The 18,835-nt window shown below is 41.1% G+C and overlaps 1 protein-coding gene across 4 annotated transcripts in view; it reads right to left on the bottom strand.

The window, feature by feature from the left end:
- Window positions 1-18,835, bottom strand: part of LOC144592000 (dual specificity protein phosphatase CDC14C-like) — a 92,408-nt gene that overhangs the window by 8,997 nt on the left and 64,576 nt on the right. The window contains exons 13-14 of one of the 4 annotated variants that reach the window (XM_078396142.1): window positions 10,572-10,712; window positions 1,051-1,108 (exon numbers count right to left, since the gene is read on the bottom strand). The exons of 2 other annotated variants lie outside the window; for them this stretch is intronic. In XM_078396142.1, coding sequence (XP_078252268.1) covers window positions 10,601-10,712 — 112 coding nt within the window. In that variant the 3' untranslated portion in view covers window positions 1,051-1,108; window positions 10,572-10,600. Of the gene's footprint in view, window positions 1-1,050; window positions 1,109-10,571; window positions 10,713-18,835 lie in introns of those variants that run through there. One more of the 4 variants, XR_013547056.1, reaches the window with a different exon arrangement.

The following is an 18,835-nucleotide window of genomic DNA, read 5'->3' as shown; positions in this document are numbered from 1 at the left end:
TTCAAAGGTGAGAAACATTATTCAATAACTGGAAAGTTTAATCGATGGAAAGGAGACCAATTAATTATGCAGAGCTTGTGACCCAGAACACAATTCAAAAAAAGCGTGGTTTAACAATACAAATTTAATAGACTAGGGGGGAGTTCACTGGTGGTATTCTCTACATTACCTTCCCAGCAAAGAGAATCTAAGGAAAGCAGAGCATTTAAGGAAATTGACATATGATTAAACATATGGCAACAGGAAAGAGGGGTTCTATTTTTCTGGACTGGGACAGATGGAACTTACTCAAGAAATTGCGGCTTCTAAAAGATATTACTGTAGTTTCAAAATAGTTAAAGGGGAAAATATTTTTATTTGCAGCATGCATTTCTGTGGTGCCTTAAAATTAAGACTAAAAGTAAAACCAACCAGGATCAGTTAAGTGAAAGGAAAAATGAGGATAATATTTAGTTGGGAATCTATTTAGGAAAGTGAGCCTTTGGTTAATGAATAAAATTAAGTAAGTTAATTACAATTGGGGGGAAAGCAACTGAATTGAACGGTAAAGCTCAGGTTTAAAAAAAAGCTAGTAGGAAGGGAATAGTGTTTGGACACTAAGACAATGTAGAGTGTGAGAAAAAAATTAGAGGAATTTGGAAGGCATTTTGTGGGACAATCCAAGTTTAACGTTAAGTAAATTAGCTGCAAGTGGCACAATTTTAGAACAAATACATGGTGATAAAAGAATGGAATGCACGATTGGATAAATGGGACAGTGATTTGGGAATATTTTCATGCAGGTAAGTAAGGGGTACAGAGTCAGTATGATTTGAGCTCAGCTTTATTAGACAAGTACGGATGCAATGCATACTTCCAATTGTGGAAATTGAAGTCTGCATTCACTTGAAATGGGATGAGCAAGAATTAAAATATTATTCTGGAAGATTTTCATTAACCTCTTAATCGATACTATGAGGGAACAAAATAAGTCGAATTGAATAATGAATAATGAATTTTCCCTCAAGCAGTATATTAATAGATCTGCACCAACATGTGTTGCTGGAGCTATTCATGACTCGAAGTGCATGGAGTACAGATGAGCAGTGACACAAGATTTTTGATCCACCTAGAAGATCAAAAAGTACAAAATTAACAGATTAGCCAAGATGTTAAGATGATGGGAAGTGAACTTTGAGACAAGGATAGAAACATTTACACATGAGAATGTAGAAGAGAAAACATTTACAAATACAACGATAACAAATGTTCGGGTTTAAGGTAAAAGGGGTAACCACCAATGAATTAAAAAAAACTTTCACGAGAGTATGAAATCAACTGCGGATGGCCTGAGTACATGAATAATTATTAATATAATTAGGTACAAAGGTAGATTATTTTTCAATTCTCTTTTCTCTGTACTTCGCCTGTTCCATACTTTTCTCTTCCGTTCTATTCTTGATTGATTGATACAAAATGAATCTACTCCCTTCTACCATTTTTTTTGTTTAGTTTAGAGATACAGGGTGGAAATTGACCCTTTGGCCCAATGTGATCACCTTGTGATCATTGATACACTAGTTCCATCCTACACATTCAAAACAATTTACAGAAGCCAATTAATCTACAAACCTGCACATCTTTGAAATGTAGGAAGAAACTGGAGCACCCAGAGGAAACCCACTTGGTCACAGGTAGAATGTACAAACTCTGCGAGTCAGCACCCGTAGGATCAAACCCAGGTCTCTGGCACGGTAAGGCACTGTACCTCTGCTGCCCTTTTCTTCCATCTAACCTTAACACCTTTCTACATTTCATACCATATCGGCATAAATACAAACTAATTCAAATATCCTTTTGATTTCAAACTAAGTTTTTAAAATCTCTCCATAAATTTGACTACTCACTTTACTTTCTTCAATCATCCCCGAATCCACACCTCAAGATCTCTGGAAGCCTGACCACACTTTCCTTGACATTCATCTGTAGTACTCTGTGGCACCACATTTCCTACCACACTCTTCACGAATCAGTTCTTAATTCAATTGTCCAGTTAATAAACCCTCCCATCTATTAACTGCAATTGAAATCCTAGCTCCTAACTTCAGTAATGCACAGAAGCTATTTAAACCATTTCGCCTGTGACATCACTCAACCATTAAAATATTCAATCTTGCACTTGCATCCTAAAATGTAGCAACTCGTGTTCTAACTCAGTGTGGTCTACTATCTTACACTCTTATACTTAGTATTACTGTGCCTAATCTATAGCTGCCTGTCACTGAACTGTATGCAAAAAAATAATTTCACTGTACTTAGATACAAGTGACAATAAAGTAGCATTGAACAATTGAACCATCTGTAGCAACCTTCAACAATTTGACATTACACCTTGAGGTATTACACATTCAGGTATTGAATGTATTGCATCTGGAGTATTGCATTCAATACTCCATTGTTGTAGCAGTCAGCCATTTAGCGATGTGAAGTTTAATTGCACAACAAAATTTCTAGTAGAAATCTCTTGTATACTCCACAGAATTTCACTGCCTTTCCATTAGATTGAAGGAAAGCTGAACCAAAATCTTAACAGCAAATGTTAACCTCTCAATTTTATTCTTTGCTTCTTTCACAGAGAACTCTCATGACTACTTTTGTCACTCTTTGTCCACATCCTCCGCTATGAAACCAAACTTTTACTCTAACATTCCTCTTGAGAGGTGAGCACGTAATCCCGGAGGCACCTGAAATCTGTTAGATGGTACATCACATTTGATTCTTCACACACATCAGGAAAGAGATTAAAGGGTAAAGTATAAAGACAATGATTTAAAGCAGAATTTTGAATATATAAGCTGATTATCAAAAATGGTGTAGATATTTAGTTGTTCACTTTGGTATTTACTAAGAATATTTGGCAGAAATTACATTTTACAGTTGACCTTGAGGAGCTATAATTTGCTGGATAAAATAAGAATCCTAAGATTCCGAGGGAGAAAGTTGCAGAGATCCTCAGAATTGTATTTCAAAGATTAAATGGGGAGAAGACTGAATGCTGAGGCAGGTGATCTACAAACCTTAATTAAGCATTATTATACTCTTGAATAAAAGTGTTTTTTTTTTAAAGGAATCAAAATTGCAGACTTGCGAACATTGATTAACAAGAAGATTGTAGTCACACAATACTTGAACTGACGGACAAACATATTGCGATACATGTATTAAAATTATTACGCCAAATGAACAAGGTAACATTTTGTCCAGTAGGTATAACAGAGTGCAAAGAAAATAGATTAGATAATGCAGTGAGTTTTCAGCTCAAACATTTAGGTAACTCAATTGCCATTACAGTTGTCGGCAATGTTCTATAGATTCAGGATCAGTTCCTATGGATTGGAGGATAGCAAATGTTATCCCACTTTTTAAGAAAGGAGGGAGAGAGAAAACGGGTAGATGATGGGGAAGATGCTGGAGTCAATTGTAAAAGACGAAATTGCTGAGCATTTGGATAGCAGTAACAGGATCATTCCGAGTCAGCATGGATTTACGAAGGGGAAATCATGCTTGACAAATCTACTGGAATTTTTTGAGGATGTAACTAGGAAAATTGACAGGGGAGAGTCAGTGGATGTGGTGTACCTCGACTTTCAGAAAGCCTTCGACAAGGTCCCACATAGGAGATTAGTGGGCAAAATTAGAGCACATGGTATTGGGGGTAGGGTACTGACATGGATAGAAAATTGGTTGACAGACAGAAAGCAAAGAGTGGGGATAAATGGGTCCCTTTCGGAATGGCAGGCAGTGACCAGTGGGGTACCGCAAGGTTCGGTGCTGGGACCCCAGCTATTTACGATATACATTAATGACTTAGATGAAGGGATTAAAAGTACCATTAGCAAATTTGCAGATGATACTAAGCTGGGGGGTAGTGTGAATTGTGAGGAAGATGCAATAAGGCTGCAGGGTGACTTGGACAGGTTGTGTGAGTGGGCGGATACATGGCAGATGCAGTTTAATGTAGATAAGTGTGAGGTTATTCACTTTGGAAGTAAGAATAGAAAGGCAGATTATTATCTGAATGGTGTCAAGTTAGGAAGAGGGGATGTTCAACGAGATCTGGGTGTCCTAGTGCATCAGTCACTGAAAGGAAGCATGCAGGTACAGCAGGCGGTGAAGAAAGCCAATGGAATGTTGGCCTTCATAACAAGAGGAGTTGAGTATAGGAGCAAAGAGGTCCTTCTACAGTTGTACCGGGCCCTGGTGAGACCGCACCTGGAGTACTGTGTGCAGTTTTGGTCTCCAAATTTGAGGAAGGATATTCTTGCTATTGAGGGCGTGCAGCATAGGTTCACTAGGTTAATTCCCGGAATGGCGGGACTGTCGTATGTTGAAAGGCTGGAGCAATTAGGCTTGTATACACTGGAATTTAGAAGGATGAGGGGGGATCTTATTGAAACATATAAGATAATTAGGGGATTGGACACATTAGCGGCAGGAAACATGTTCCCAATGTTGGGGGAGTCCAGAACAAGGGGCCACAGGTTAAGAATAAGGGGTAGGCCATTTAGAATGGAGACGAGGAAGAACTTTTTCAGTCAGAGAGTGGTGAAGGTGTGGAATTCTCTGCCTCAGAAGGCAGTGGAGGCCAGTTCGTTGGATGCTTTCAAGAGAGAGCTGAATAGAGCTCTTAAGGATAGCGGAGTGAGGGGGTATGGGGAGAAGGCTGGAACGGGGTACTGATTGAGAGTGATCAGCCATGATTGCATTGAATGGCGGTGCTGGCTCGAAGGGCTGAATGGCCTACTCCTGCACCTATTGTCTATTGTCTATTGTCCAAAAGTGCACATAACTATTTCATAAAATTTAGTTTTGTTTTACAAAAGATACTAGGCTAGAAATTATTCTGCCCATACACACACCAAAAGCGGCACTGCATGAAGAAGGCACAGCAGTTTTTCCCTGCAGCCCTTTGTTGAAATGCAGTCCTCTGGATTGAATTCAAACATGGTGCACTTTGTCAACCATCACTGCACAGCCTCACCCCACAATCCTTGCAGATCAGAGATGTGTCACCAGTTCCCATGTTAATTGATATGTGGATTGCAGCTATTGAAAGAACCAGTTACATTATTTTGCTTGTTATTGAACTTTGTGGAGTCACAGAGCTCAAAGAACGAGTGCATCTTACCACTTAGTTTGCAATCCTTGCAGATTAGCAAAACCACAACTGATGGGCAATACTCAAGCAGAAAAAGTATTTAATTCAAAAGCTAGCTGCAAATTAAGATATAGGTCATAACTTGTGATGTACAAATTGATTTGGTGGCTCAGCCATTCCAAAGGGAGAGTGGTCTAGGAATAGGCGAGTGACTGAATTTCTGACAGAAAATCATAGACCTGTATCAACTCCGTCTTCAACAAATATGGGCTTCTAGATATATTGGAGAGTTAATAACAACTGTGACTCCCTGTATATCTTTTGGTGATGGGGTCTGTGAGCCCTTCTTCCCCTCCCCTCAAGGGAAATGGGGAAAAAGCAGGAACAGGGTACTGAATTAGATGATCAGCCGTGATCATTTTGAATGTCGGTGCTGGCCCGAAGGGTCGAATGGCCTTCTGCACATATTTCTTTTCTACGTTTCTTCCTTTAGCAGATCCGGCCAGTCCATGGCCTCGCTCTATCTCCTACTGCTGCAATGGAGCCAGACAAAGTGCAACATACAACTGATCATAAGGTCATTAGTGATCTGCACCGGGTGGCGCCAGCAATGGCTGCATCACCAACAGTCTGTTTGTCCTTTCTTTGTTTGGATTGTTCTTTAGGTTGTTTTGTGGGGGGGGGGGGGGGGGGGGGGGTGGGGGGAGAGATTGAGGGAAGAGATTGGGGGAAACTTTTTCTAATTTGTTATCTCGACGGAGATGCAATTTTTTTTCCATATCGTATCTCCGTCCACACTGCGGCCTAACATCGAGGAGTTGGCGGCCTTTGCTGGAGACCAACTTCGAGCTCCTCCACGGGAGCCTGCGGACTTAACATCACGGAGCCCGCGGCCCCTGTCGGGGGTCGACTTTGGGGCTCCAACTGCGGGAGCCTGTGGACTTTAACATCGTGGAGCTCGTGGTTTCTGGTTAGATACTGACTTTGGGAATTCCTAGCCGCACGATATGGAAAAAAACAATCGACGTGGGAGCTTCGATCGCCCCGTCGCGGGGGCTTCGACCGCCGGCTGCGGGAGCTTCGAATGGTTTGACTGCGGATGGTTTGACTGCCCCGAGTGCAGGAGAATAAAAGAGGAAGGTGGATGTTTATGTTAACTTTTATGTAGTTGTGTGTCTTGCTGCTTTTTTTTTAGTATGGCTGTATGGTAATTCGAATTTCATTGTACCTTAATTGGTACATGTGACAATAACTGACCTTGAAGCCTTGAAGTGATACGAGTAGAATGAGGCCATTTGGCCCATCATGTCTATTCCGCCATTCAGTCATGGCTGATCTATCCCTCCTAACCCCATTCTCCTGCCTTTTCCCCATAACCTCTGACACCCATACTAATCAAGAATCTATATCTGACTTAGTTTCCACAGCCGTCTGTGGCAAAGAATTCCACAGATTCTCCAGCCTCTAACTAAAGAAATTCCTTCTCATATCCTTCTTAAAAGAACGTTCTTTAATTCCGAGGCTATGACCTATAGTCTTAGACCCTCCCAGTAGTGGAAAGATCCTCTCCACATCCACACTATCCAAGCCTTTCACTATTCTGTATGTTTCAATGAGGTCCCCCCTCATTCTTCTGAACTCCAGCGAATATAGGCCTAGTGCTGTCAAACACTCATCATATAATCTTCCATCTTTATGCACTTAATTCAAACACCCAGACAGATTGTAACTGGATAAATGGCTGAGCTCAGCAAAAATAGATTCTGCAGCTGAGGTTCCATTTCTGTGAGCCTTGGCAGCTTCAAACTCAGGAACAGACAGCTCCACACTGAATGGCATTACTTTAAATAGTACAACTGGTGTGAACAGTTGATACCCTTGTGATGTTGGTTAAACAGACAAACACAACACAATCCTAAAGGATCACACTAGAAATGTGGGAAATAGAAAATGCTGGAAATACTAAACATTATCTGTGGACAGAGAAGTGGAATCAGCATTTATGATAGCAGCAGAAATAGGCCATTTGGCCCATCAAGTCTACTCCGCCATTCAATCACGGCTGATCTATCTTTCCCTCTCAATCCCATTCTCTTGCCTTCTCCCCATAACCCTTGACATCCGTCCTAAAGTCAGTGACCTTTCATCATGAATAACACGTGAAACGCCAACTCTGTTTTCCTCTCCACAGACATAAACGGACCTGTCGAGCATCTCCAGTATTTTCTGGTTGTACTAAAAGGGATACTTTTGAAAGGGATCACTGGAATTTAGAATGATAAGTGGGGATCTTATAGAAACATATAAATTTCTTAAGGATTGGACAGGCTAGATGCAGGAAAAATGTTCCCGATATTGGGAGTCTAGAACCAGGTCTCACAGTTTAAGATTAAGGGGTAGGCCATTTAGGACTGATATGAGGAAAAACTTTTCCTGATATGAGGAAAAACTTTTTCACATATCTGGTGAATCTGTGGAATTCTCTGCCACAGAAGGCACTGGAGGTCAATTCACTGGATGTTTTCAAGAGAGAGTTAGATTTAGCTTAGGGCTAAAGGAATCAAGGGGTATGGGGAAAAAGCAGGAACGAGGTACTGATTTTAGATGATCAGCCATGATCATAATGAATGGCGGTGCTGGCTCGAAGGGCTGAATGGCCTGCTCCTGGACCTATTTTTCCTATGATACATTTTCAGCAAATGAAGTACAAAATGATCATGCAAGAGGATGGATATCATATATGCACTCTCTGTCCTACACTCTGTTGTGTAATGTGGCAGGAGTGTGGAGCTCAACTTTGTATCCAGTATGAAAGTTTTACTGTATATGATGCACTTTCTAATAGATTTTTAAAAATCGTCCGTGCGGCAGGTATAAATGTTGAACGACAACAATATTTCTCCATGACTATATTTTCTTGGAAGACTTAAATGTTACTATTGTACATGTTCTATGCTTTTTTTAACAGGCAAAAAATATAATTCTATCATGAGGAGTGGCATAGTTGTAATGGTCGTATATTTTTTAAGTTACAGAGGTTTTAAAGTTAAAACGTTTTATTTCTAACCCTTTTATTGAAGGCCTTCAGCGTGTGACGTCACAATGCCCCTGTGAGATGAGCTCGCGCTGCCCCCCCCCCCACTGATTTATTGAATATTTTCAGCGTGGCGCTGCTGTGCGTCTGTGCGTCTGTGCGTATGATGTCAGCACGCACGCGCGTCCTCTCCTCACTCGCACCAAAAAAATGGACGTCCTTAGCGGAGCCGCCCGCCCGCGATCACCGGCTCCCCTCTCCTCTCTCCCCTTGCTTCTCTCCTCTCTCCCACACCCTGGAGACCCTCTCCCCGCTATCGCACGGACCCAGCGCGGCGCCGCCCTATCCGTCTCCAGTAGTCCGGGCTCGGCCACGCCACAGTAACGGCCGCGCTCCGCAGCTCCCTCCTCTCTGCACGATCCGTAAGTGCTTTTCGCCGGGACCACAGGGGGGAGGGGGAGAATAACGGTGGGGGCTGGGGGGCTGGTAGGGAAAGGGGGAGGGCTGGTAGGGAAAGGGGGGTGGGGGAAAGAGGGGTACTGGGAAAAGGGGAGGTCGTGGGGAAAGGGGGGGTGTGGGGAGAGTAAGAGTGGGGCTGGGGGAGGAGAGAATGGGGGGTGGGAATGGGCCCAAGGGCCCGCTTTGCTAGTATATAACTAAAACTCTCTGTCCGTGTGTATGTGTTTATGTATGTATGTGTGCAGCACAACTTTTGTGGTTCACACAGCCAAAACGGTACACCATAGCGCCACACTTTTTGGCCCACGTTACTCACCATTATCCTGGGCATATTATATAACAGCTCTCATTCAAATTGAAGCTATATTTTTACAGCTAGAGAGATTTTAAAGTTTAAAATTTTCCTTTCTAACCCATTTCTTGAAGGTCTTCAGCATGCGACGTCACAATGTCACCCGTGCGCCTGTGAGAGATGTGCAAGAGGGGAGGGGAAGGCACTGAGCATGGCACTGTCGTCAGTCGGGGGTGGGGAGGAGGGCAGGGTGGAGGTGGGGAGAAGGGAAGAGTGGGGGTGGGGGAGAGTGGAGTTGGGGAGGAGGGAAGATTGGGGATGGGGGAGAGTGGGGTGCAGGCAGGGAGAGGGGGTGGAGAGGAGGGCAGGGTGGGGTGGTGAGAAGGGAGAATGGGGGTGGGGGAGAGTGGGGGTGGGGAGGAGGGAGGATTGGGGATGGGGGAGAGTGGGGTGCAGGCAGGGAGAGGGGGTGGAGAGGAGGGCAGGGTGGGGTGGTGAGAAGGGAGAATGGGGGTGGGGGAGAGTGGGGGTGGGGAGGAGGGAGGATTGGGGTGGGGGAGAGTGGGGTGCGGGCAGGGAGAGTGGGGGTAGGGGGAGGGGAGGGAGGTGGGGGCGAGTGGGGGGAGGAGCGGGGGTAGGGGAGGGGCAAGTGGGGAGGGGGCAGGGAAGGAGCATGTGGGGGTGGGTAGGGGGGATGGAGTGGGTCAGTAGGGGGAGGAGGGGGATAAAGGGGATTGAGGGGCAACAATACAGGAGAGGCTTTGGGTCCAGGGCTCACTCAATCACACCTTCTCCCCTTCCCTATCCTCCCTCTACGAGGAATGGGCCCAACGGGTCCACTTGGTCTAGTAATATCTAAGATTCCTGGATTATAATGACAATTTATTTCCACATTTCTTTTTTTCAAATTGTAGTCCTTAGAAAGAACATATTCTTTTAAAAAACCAGCCACACCAACCATTTTTTTAAGGTTGAGGTACCTATCTTTTTTCTTGGTAAGGTGCCACATTCCAATTATAAAACCTAAAAGAGAACAGTAATAAAGGAGACTAATACAAAACCAGATCTTCCCATCATGAGCCAACAAGCAACATATGCTGTTTGGCATGCAGACAATGATTAATTTCAATTAAAAAAAAAATCTGGGTTAGACTTGCATACCAAAGATCTGCCAGTATAGTAACTAATGAATGCAATTGCTTTCACTGGCCATAAATGACACTGCTCCATTTGAAACTTTGTGCAATTACGCTGCTTCAACGTGCAATTAAAAAATGAGTTAGCACAGGAAGTCAACCATTACAATGGAACATTTGCTGAGGGAAAATAAATATACAGTAATTGATGGAATTGAGTTAATGATAGTCAGTAGTGGGCACTATATACATATACATGCACACACGTTATTTACAAACCACAAGGCAAAGACTTAATTTAACCAGCGAATGTAGTTTGAATTAAAGAGAATGCAGGTTCTAATAGCTATTAAACATAATAAATAAAGCAAATTACACCGTCACAGAATTTTAAAAAGTGGTGATAGTTGTTAGCATGCAATGAAAGAAATTTGGAAATGCAATGTATTATCCAGTGATTATTCTTAATATTCTTTTTGCTTAAAAAAAAAGAAATGGAAGTGGCACACTTACAGTGCTACCTGCCTGGGTCCTGAAGGTTACTAGTTTCCTAACCCATCTAGACAGATTAGCAGGATGGGAGAAGGGTAGGCACAAACCATCCACCAGATGACAATGCTACACATTGTAGATACCAGCATAGCTAGGAGCCATCTAGAAGGGAAAAAAGATGAATAAAAAATGCAAATGGAAGAGCAGAAAATTTAACCTAAAATGCCATAGGCAAAATAATTGCAGTAAAGCTATTATTCCTGAAACAAAAATGCAAGCAAGTGCAATGCAAAATGTGGAAACTAATTTCTGCAGTCTATTATTTTAACTGTGGTAAGTCAGTGCACAGGGCCTGATGTTGCCCTTGTGCAACAGGTGGAGCACGGTTGAAGAAAGATAAGGAAAGGAAATTCACAATAAAGTGAAAGGATTGTGGTAAACTGGCACATTCAAAAGAATTTATTGTAGTAGCAGCAATAAATCTGGATATAGTGAAAATGTGCATAATCTCATTCATGACACCTGAGGTTATCAAAATTTAAAACGTCCACCCAAGTTACAGAAATGAAATTTAACTGTCCCTGAACCTATTGCTGGTGTAAAAGAAATTTGGATTCATGTTCTGTTGAGCATGCGAGAACCTTTGCTTGGCCATGTCTTGCGAGATAATACATGTTTAATTGCAGTGTTTGCACTGTTCAATTTCAGTCATTTTTCACAACAGATAAATATTACCCCTTATAGATTTATGTATCTAGTTGTAAAGCAGTTTATTTTTGAGTATGCACACATTTTTAAATACATTGGTGAGTTATATTTTTAATCATGATTTTAGCTGATTTAAATGGTATGATTGTTTTGTAGGCTCATGATTCCTGAAATTCTTTAAGTGGGAAAACATTTGAGCATCTAACCCTTTAAATGTATCAATGGTTCTAAATATTATGAAGAGGTAGGTTTGCCCATATTTTAAAAAAAACAGATTTCCTCTGCACACCCAGTCTTAGATGGAATTTTGACCTAAAATTTAAAGTTTGAACTGTAGACCTGATACATTTTCCTTTAACCAATGGACTTTTCGGCTGCTTTAAGGAATTAGGTTCCAGTTATGGCCTTAATGCTAAAATTCAGAGATGCATCATTTCAGAGAAGTGTTTTAAATCAGCTCCTGTTAAGGGATTGTTTTGGTTTATAGATTATAAGATTGAGAGAGTGCAGAGAAGATTTAGGAGGATGTTGTCAGGACATGAGGGTCTGAGCTATAGGGGGAGGATGGACAGGCTAGGACTTTATTTCTTAGAGTGCAGGAGGCTGAGGGGGTGATCTTATGGAGGTTTATAAAATCATGAGGAGAATAGACAGAGTAAATGCAGTCAGAGTAAGGGAATCAAGAATCAGAGAGTGAGAAGAGAAAGATTTAATAGGAACCTGAGGGGCAACTTTTTCACACAGAAGGTGGTGGATATATAGAACGAGCTGCCAGAAGAGGTCGTTGAGGCAGATACTATAGGAACATTTAAAAGACATTTGGACAGGTACATGGATAGGAAAAGTTTAGAGGCATATGGGCCAAACACGGGCAGGTGGAACTCACATAGATGGGGCATCTTGGTCAGCAAGGATAAATTGGACTGAAGGGCCTGTTTCCGTGCTGTATGACTATTCTAAATTGAGTAATGTTGCTTGGATTCAAGTCTTTTCAGTGTAGTTTAATTCAGTTTCTACAAGTCTGAACATTTTCTTGTTGATGTGAGATAAATCAATCAGTTTTGTCAAGGAGAGAACTTTAAACTCAAAAGTAATTCAATCACGCTGACATACTTTCAAAATTGAGAAAAATAGATTCTGTTCTCTTTCAAAATCAAAAATAAGTCTTATATGTCAAGGACATCTTATTAATAATTTTCTACTCTTTCAAAAATTATTGTGAAATCTCATATAGTCTTCCTTACTGAGGACAATGTACTTAGGTTAACAAAATTATTAATAGTTTTAAATGTTCTATTCAATTCTGTATATTGAAGATAAATGCTGTGCGAGTTAGAAATACCAAATATTAGTATTTCCACATTTCTTTACCAAATCAAAGTATTTCAGACTATGCCATTTTCCATTCTCCTCACAATCTACTCACCTCCCTCCATATTCTATCTCTCAACTACACACTAGAGCAATGTCTCCTGTCCCATTCATCCTTGGGATGTGGGAGGTAACCAGAGCATCTGACGAAAACCCATGCCGTCACAGGGAGAAAGTGCAAACTCCACTCTGACAACACTGGAGGTCAGGACTGAACCCAGGTCACTGGAGCTGTGAGACAGTAAGCTCTGATTAAAGTAGCACAGCTAGGAGAATTTGTTCTCATCATATTGACTAAGTTGAAATATTGCCAATAAGTATAACCTTGCAGGGAAGTTAACTAATTTCACGGAGCTCTTTTTTAGCCAAATATGTTTTTCTTTCAATGAGAAAATAAACTTGTGGTTTCTTAAATGGAGTCACATTAGATAGATACACAATGGAAGTTTATTGGAAGTATTAATTGAATGATCAAAATGTGATTGCAAAAAAAAAAAAGTACTTTCTGTGATTTTGCTTCACTCAGAAAATAATGTTTTAATTGGTGACATAAAACCAGACACAAGAGACCAGCAGCATGTTCTAATCAGATGCAACCCTCTGTGTTAAAAAAAAAATCCCCATGCATCTCCTTTAAACTTTGCCCCTCTCACTTTAAAGCACGCCCTCCAGTATTTGAATCATCCATCTGGAAAAAAGGTTCAGAGAATCTATCCTATCTATGCCTCTCATAATTTAATATACTTTTATCAGGTCTCCCCACAATCTCCAGCATTCCAGAGAAAATAATCCGAGTCTGTCTAACCTCTCCTTGTACATAATACCCTCTAATCCAGGCATTATTCTGGTAAACCTCTTCTGCACCCTTTTCAAAGCTGCTACATCCTTCCTGTAATGTGGTGACCAGAACTGTACACAATAATCCAAATGCAGCCCAACCAAAATCTGATAAAGCTGCATCATGATTTCTTGGCTCTTATACTCAATGCCCCAACCTATGAAATCCAAGCATAGCATATGCTTTCTTTACCACTCTATCGACTTATGTTGCCACATCCAGAGAGTTGTGGACTCCAAGATCCCTCTATATATCAATACTGTTAATTGTATATTTTCCCTTTGCATTTGACCTCCCAAAGTGCAACACCTCCCACTTGCTCAGATTGAACTCCATTTGCCCTTTCTCCGCCTATTTCTGTAGCCGATCTAAATCCCGCTGTTTCCCTCGATAGGCTTCCTCACACTCCGCAACCCCAGCAATCTTGGGGTCATCTGCAAACTTACAAACAAATATGAATCTATCTCTATATCATAAACAACAGAAGTTCCAGCACAGATCCTTTGGAACTCCACTGGTCATAGACCTCCAGCCTGGATATAGTCCTTTCACCTTTCTATCAGTAAGCCAGTTCTAAATCCATCTATCAATAAGCCAGTTCTAAAGCCTACTCAATTATTTGTTCAGTTTTTAAGTTTGTAAGGAAAGGATGAAAATAGTTAAGTAAAATAAAACATTGCAAATGCAAGAAATCTGGAGAAAGAAAAAGTGCTGAAACTCTCAATGGGTCAGACAGCATCTGTGGAAAGAGAAACCAGGTTTAATACTTTGGGTCAACTAGGAAAGAGAAAAACAAAATTACTTTTAAGTTGTACATAAGATGAAGGGAGGGATGGATAGAACAAAGAGAATATAGAAGCATAGAAAATAGGTGCAGGAGAAGGCTATTTGGCCCTTCGAGCTAGGACCGTTCAATATGATCATGGCTGATCATCCAAAATCAATACCCCGTTCCTGCTTTCTCCCCATATTCCTTGATTCCTTTAGCCCTAAGAGCTAAATCTAACTCTCTCTTGAAAACACCTAGTGATTTGGCCTAGCGAATTCCATCATTGCTCAGTCCAGGACAGGGAGCAAATGCAAATAGCGATGTGAGAAATAGATGAGATGCCATTAAGGGCTGTGTCACCTGCATAAGAGGGCAAGCCATGGTTCAGCAAGGAGGTAGGTATATCAGAGGCAACAGTGTGGAAAATCTCATTATTGGAGCAAAGAAAATGGGGGGGGGGTTTGGAGACAAGAGTGGTAGAAAGTATAATCAAGTTATACTTTGTGTGTTAATTTATTACTTTCTATGGAAGAACTCTTTGTACTTATCTTTGAACATTTTAAAGGGGCAAGTTGTGATAATCTAACCACAGCCCGAGACATGGAGATCTCTCCAGACTCAGTACTCCTTTGAAGATCTGAAAATGAAAGGCTGTATAGGAATAGATGGCACTTGCAATATGATACTGGATACTGCAGTGTACATGTGCAAATATGGGTGGCTGCAAGGAAGCCAACAAGACTGTGGAAATGTATGGGTTGCTGCATTTATTACCCATCCCACCTGTGAAAAAATGGTTGCAATGCACCCGAAATCCTTTTCTTCTTTAGTGATAGGGTCATAGGTTTGAAAGGTATGATAAAGGCAACTTAGGTGAGCAAGTCCAATGCATTGTTTATTTGGTACACAGAGCTGCCAGTGTGGGGCAGTGGAGGAGGAGGAATAGGTAAAACCTTTTGTCACATCTTGTGACACATTTTGTCAGGGTAGACAAATTATATATAGAACTATCAAACTGTGAAATAATGAAGCATTCCAAAGCAAATTAACCCAAGTTACAGGAGTCTTAATTCAAAAATTCCTTCTCCAGTAAGTGAAAACCCAAATACTTGCAACACGAGAAATACAAAGCTTTAGATTATATATGTTTTCATGAATCAGGAAAACCATTGGGATTGTAGTGTCTACAATCTGCAGAAATGAGCCAGAGGCATGATGGAATCTAATTTCTTAGTGTCTATCTAGCCTGGTGTGGATCCCAATTATCTAATGAATAGATGAAACGGAACTTTTCTCAACAATAACATGCCAAAGAGTCACTTATCACTGATAAATTATTCAAATCTTCTGATCAATCCAAGCTATAAGTTAAAGAAAATCCTTCACTTTGGAAAGGGTTACATTCTTAATAGCTCACTACTTGGTTGTCTCAAAATCCAAACAAATGTATAATCTTCAAAATATTACTTGTGGATTCATAAGATGTCAAAAATATGCTTCAAGATTTAAAGTTGTACTGTTACCATATGTTAGCCCTTTACACTTAGGATGTAGGCTCCCACAGGAATGCTCATTGGCGAATATAAGGGTGACCCAGAATTCTAATCTTGCCAATTCCCCAATCTCGCTATGTTACACTCAGCAGAGGAGGTTTTATTTTACACATCTGAAAACAGTTATTTCTTTGTCCGATGGAATCACTCTCTTTCAAAAGACAATAGGTGCAGGAGGAGGCCATTTGGCCCTTCGAGCCAGCACCGCCATTCAATGTGATCATGGCTGATTATTCTCAATCAGTACCCCGTTCCTACCTTCTCCCCAAACCCCCTGAATCCGCTATCCTTAAGAGCTCTATCTAGCTCTCTCTTGAATGCATTCAGAGAATTGGCCTCCACTGCCTTCTGAGGCAGAGAATTCCACAGATTCACAACTCTCTGACTGAAAAAGTTCTCCTCATCTCGGTTCTAAATGGCCTACCCCTTATTCTTAAACTGTGGCCCCTTGTTCTGGACTCCCCCAACATTGGGAACATGTTTCAAGCCTCTAACGTGTCCAACCCCTTAATAATCTTATATGTTTCGATAAGATCCCCTCTCATCCTTCTAAATTCCAGTGTATACAAGCCTAGTCGCTCCAGTCTTTCAACATATGACAGTCCCGCCATTCCGGGAATTAACCTAGTAAACCTATGCTGTACGCCCTCAATAGCAAGAATATCCTTCCTCAAATTTGGAGACCAAAACTGCACACAGTGCTCCAGGTGCGGTCTCACTAGGGCCATGTAACCTCATAGGACCTGTAACCACTGGTAACCCTGTAACCACTAGGACCCTGCAACCTCATAGCATCTTCCTTACAGTTCACACTACCACCCAGCTTTGTATCATCTGCAAATTTGCTAATGGTACTTTTAATCCCTTTATCCAAGTCATTAATGTATATTGTAAATAGCTGCGGTCCCAGCACCGAGCCTTGCGGTACCCCACTAGTTACTGCCTGCCATTCTGAAAGGGACCCATTTATCCCCACTCTCTGCTTTCTGTCTGTCAACCAATTTTCTATCCATGCCGGTACCCTACCTCCAATACCATGTGCTCTAATTTTGCCCACTAATCTCCTATGTGGAACCTTGTCGGAGCTTTCACAACCCATCTTATGATACAAGGCTAATGATAACCTGATGCTTGATAACAAATCTTTCTTGATGTTAACAATATAACACCTTAGGAAATGAATCAGGCATCAATCAGAAGACAAGATTTATTTCACTGTGTTACAACATTAAAGGGCAGCATTGTGAAATCAATACAATTTTCTCGCTGTCCAATCATTAATGTCACCTGAGATTCCAAGACTGTTAAAAACACTTCACCAGGCAATGAAAATCATAACTGGACTCAGTGGACAGGGCAAATTTCACATATAAACATCGTGGGATTAAATCCTAGATCTTTAAACATATTTTTGTGGGATTAAAAACTGCAAATTCAATGGAAATTACTGCCTTCCTTGGAGTGACTGCAACAGATATTCTGACTTCTCTATAGAGTAAGCAGTCAGTGTAAGTTTTCAAAGAGTACATTAGGTTACAAATGTACTTGATATATCTGACATCAAGAGTCTCCTGCAACCACATGCACTAACATTGATGGTTCATTGTATACCAACTAATCTGAGGGGCACATGCTGGAAAGAAAACCTTCACACGTTAAAATTCATCAAAACTGGAAAATGAAATATTCTGTTTGCAAAAATAAAAATCTGAAGCTCACAATTGATACTTCCAAATTGACAGATGGTTGCACGTCAGCTTCCTAAAGTCATAGTCATACAGCATGGAATTAGGCCCTTTGGACCAACTCATCCATGCCGACCAAGATGCCCATTTGCTGGCATTTGGCCCATATCTCTCTAAACCTTTCCTATCCATGTATGTGTCCAAAGGTTTTTAAAATATTGTTGTACATGCCTCAACTACCTCCTCTGGAAGCTCATTCCATATACTAACCAAGTGAAAAAAATGCCCTTCAGGTCCCCATTAAATCCAAAAATGTACGAGTTGGGCTGTATGACTACGACTCCACAACTATATTTCTCCTTTAGGTTACTGTACCTCAACATCTAAACAACTACTCAGAGTCCCTTCTCCTGCAGAATCCATTTAAACCATCCTCAACAGAGCTCACAGACATACTAGGATGGATGTTGGTTCCAATATGGTTAAGATGCAACCTGTCCTGAGAGTATGGTTCACCATTTCCAAAGAAACCATTGCAGAACTCTAAGAACCTAATGCTCATTCTTCTACTCCATCCCTTCAGCATGCATTCAACTGACCTATCCATCGATTCCTATGCATCTCTGCTAATCTCATGGCACCAGAAGCATTACAGAGATTACAACCTCAGAGTCCAGTTTTTTAAAGAACTACCTAGCTCCAAGCATTGTCAGGCATGTCATGAAATGTGATGAAATACTCTCCACTTGCTTAGATGTCAACAATTCCAACATCATGCCCGAGGGTTGACAGCTTCCAGTAAGAATATCTACTCATTTGGCACCACAAATGTTTACTTCCTACTCCACTAGCACGCTACCACGTGAAATGCCCTACAGCAACTAATTAAAGTTTTCTCACCAACACCTCTCAAACCCACCACCTTTACAAGCATTAGGACAAGGGCAGCAGGGACATGGAAGACCGCCAACAAGTCATATATCATTCTGACTCAGAAAGATAATTACTGATCCTTTATCATCGCTAGGTCAAAACCCAGAAACTTCCTATCTACCAGCATCATGGGATTGTGGAAGGAAGCTCTACCACTTTCTCAAAAATAAATCAGTGATGGGTAGCAAATGCTGATCTTGTCAGTGGTATCCATATTCAATGGAAGGATATAATTAAATGCGAGATATTGTTCATATCATTTACTCAAGAACAGCCCTTCATACCATTTAATCTGATGAAGTAATTTTGATTTTTTTAAAACTTTTTTGGCTTCCTGTTTTCTTCCCCAAAATATGTAAGTTGGAATAGCTTGATATGTCAAATAATTTTAATTCTTCCTTATAAAATCCTGCAGATATTATTAAGCA

This window comes from Rhinoraja longicauda, chromosome 3, assembly GCF_053455715.1.
Source record: "Rhinoraja longicauda isolate Sanriku21f chromosome 3, sRhiLon1.1, whole genome shotgun sequence".
Lineage (NCBI taxonomy): Eukaryota > Metazoa > Chordata > Chondrichthyes > Rajiformes > Arhynchobatidae > Rhinoraja > Rhinoraja longicauda.
Note: the sequence above shows the minus strand (reverse complement) of the source record. Positions and strands in the feature narration are given on the sequence as shown.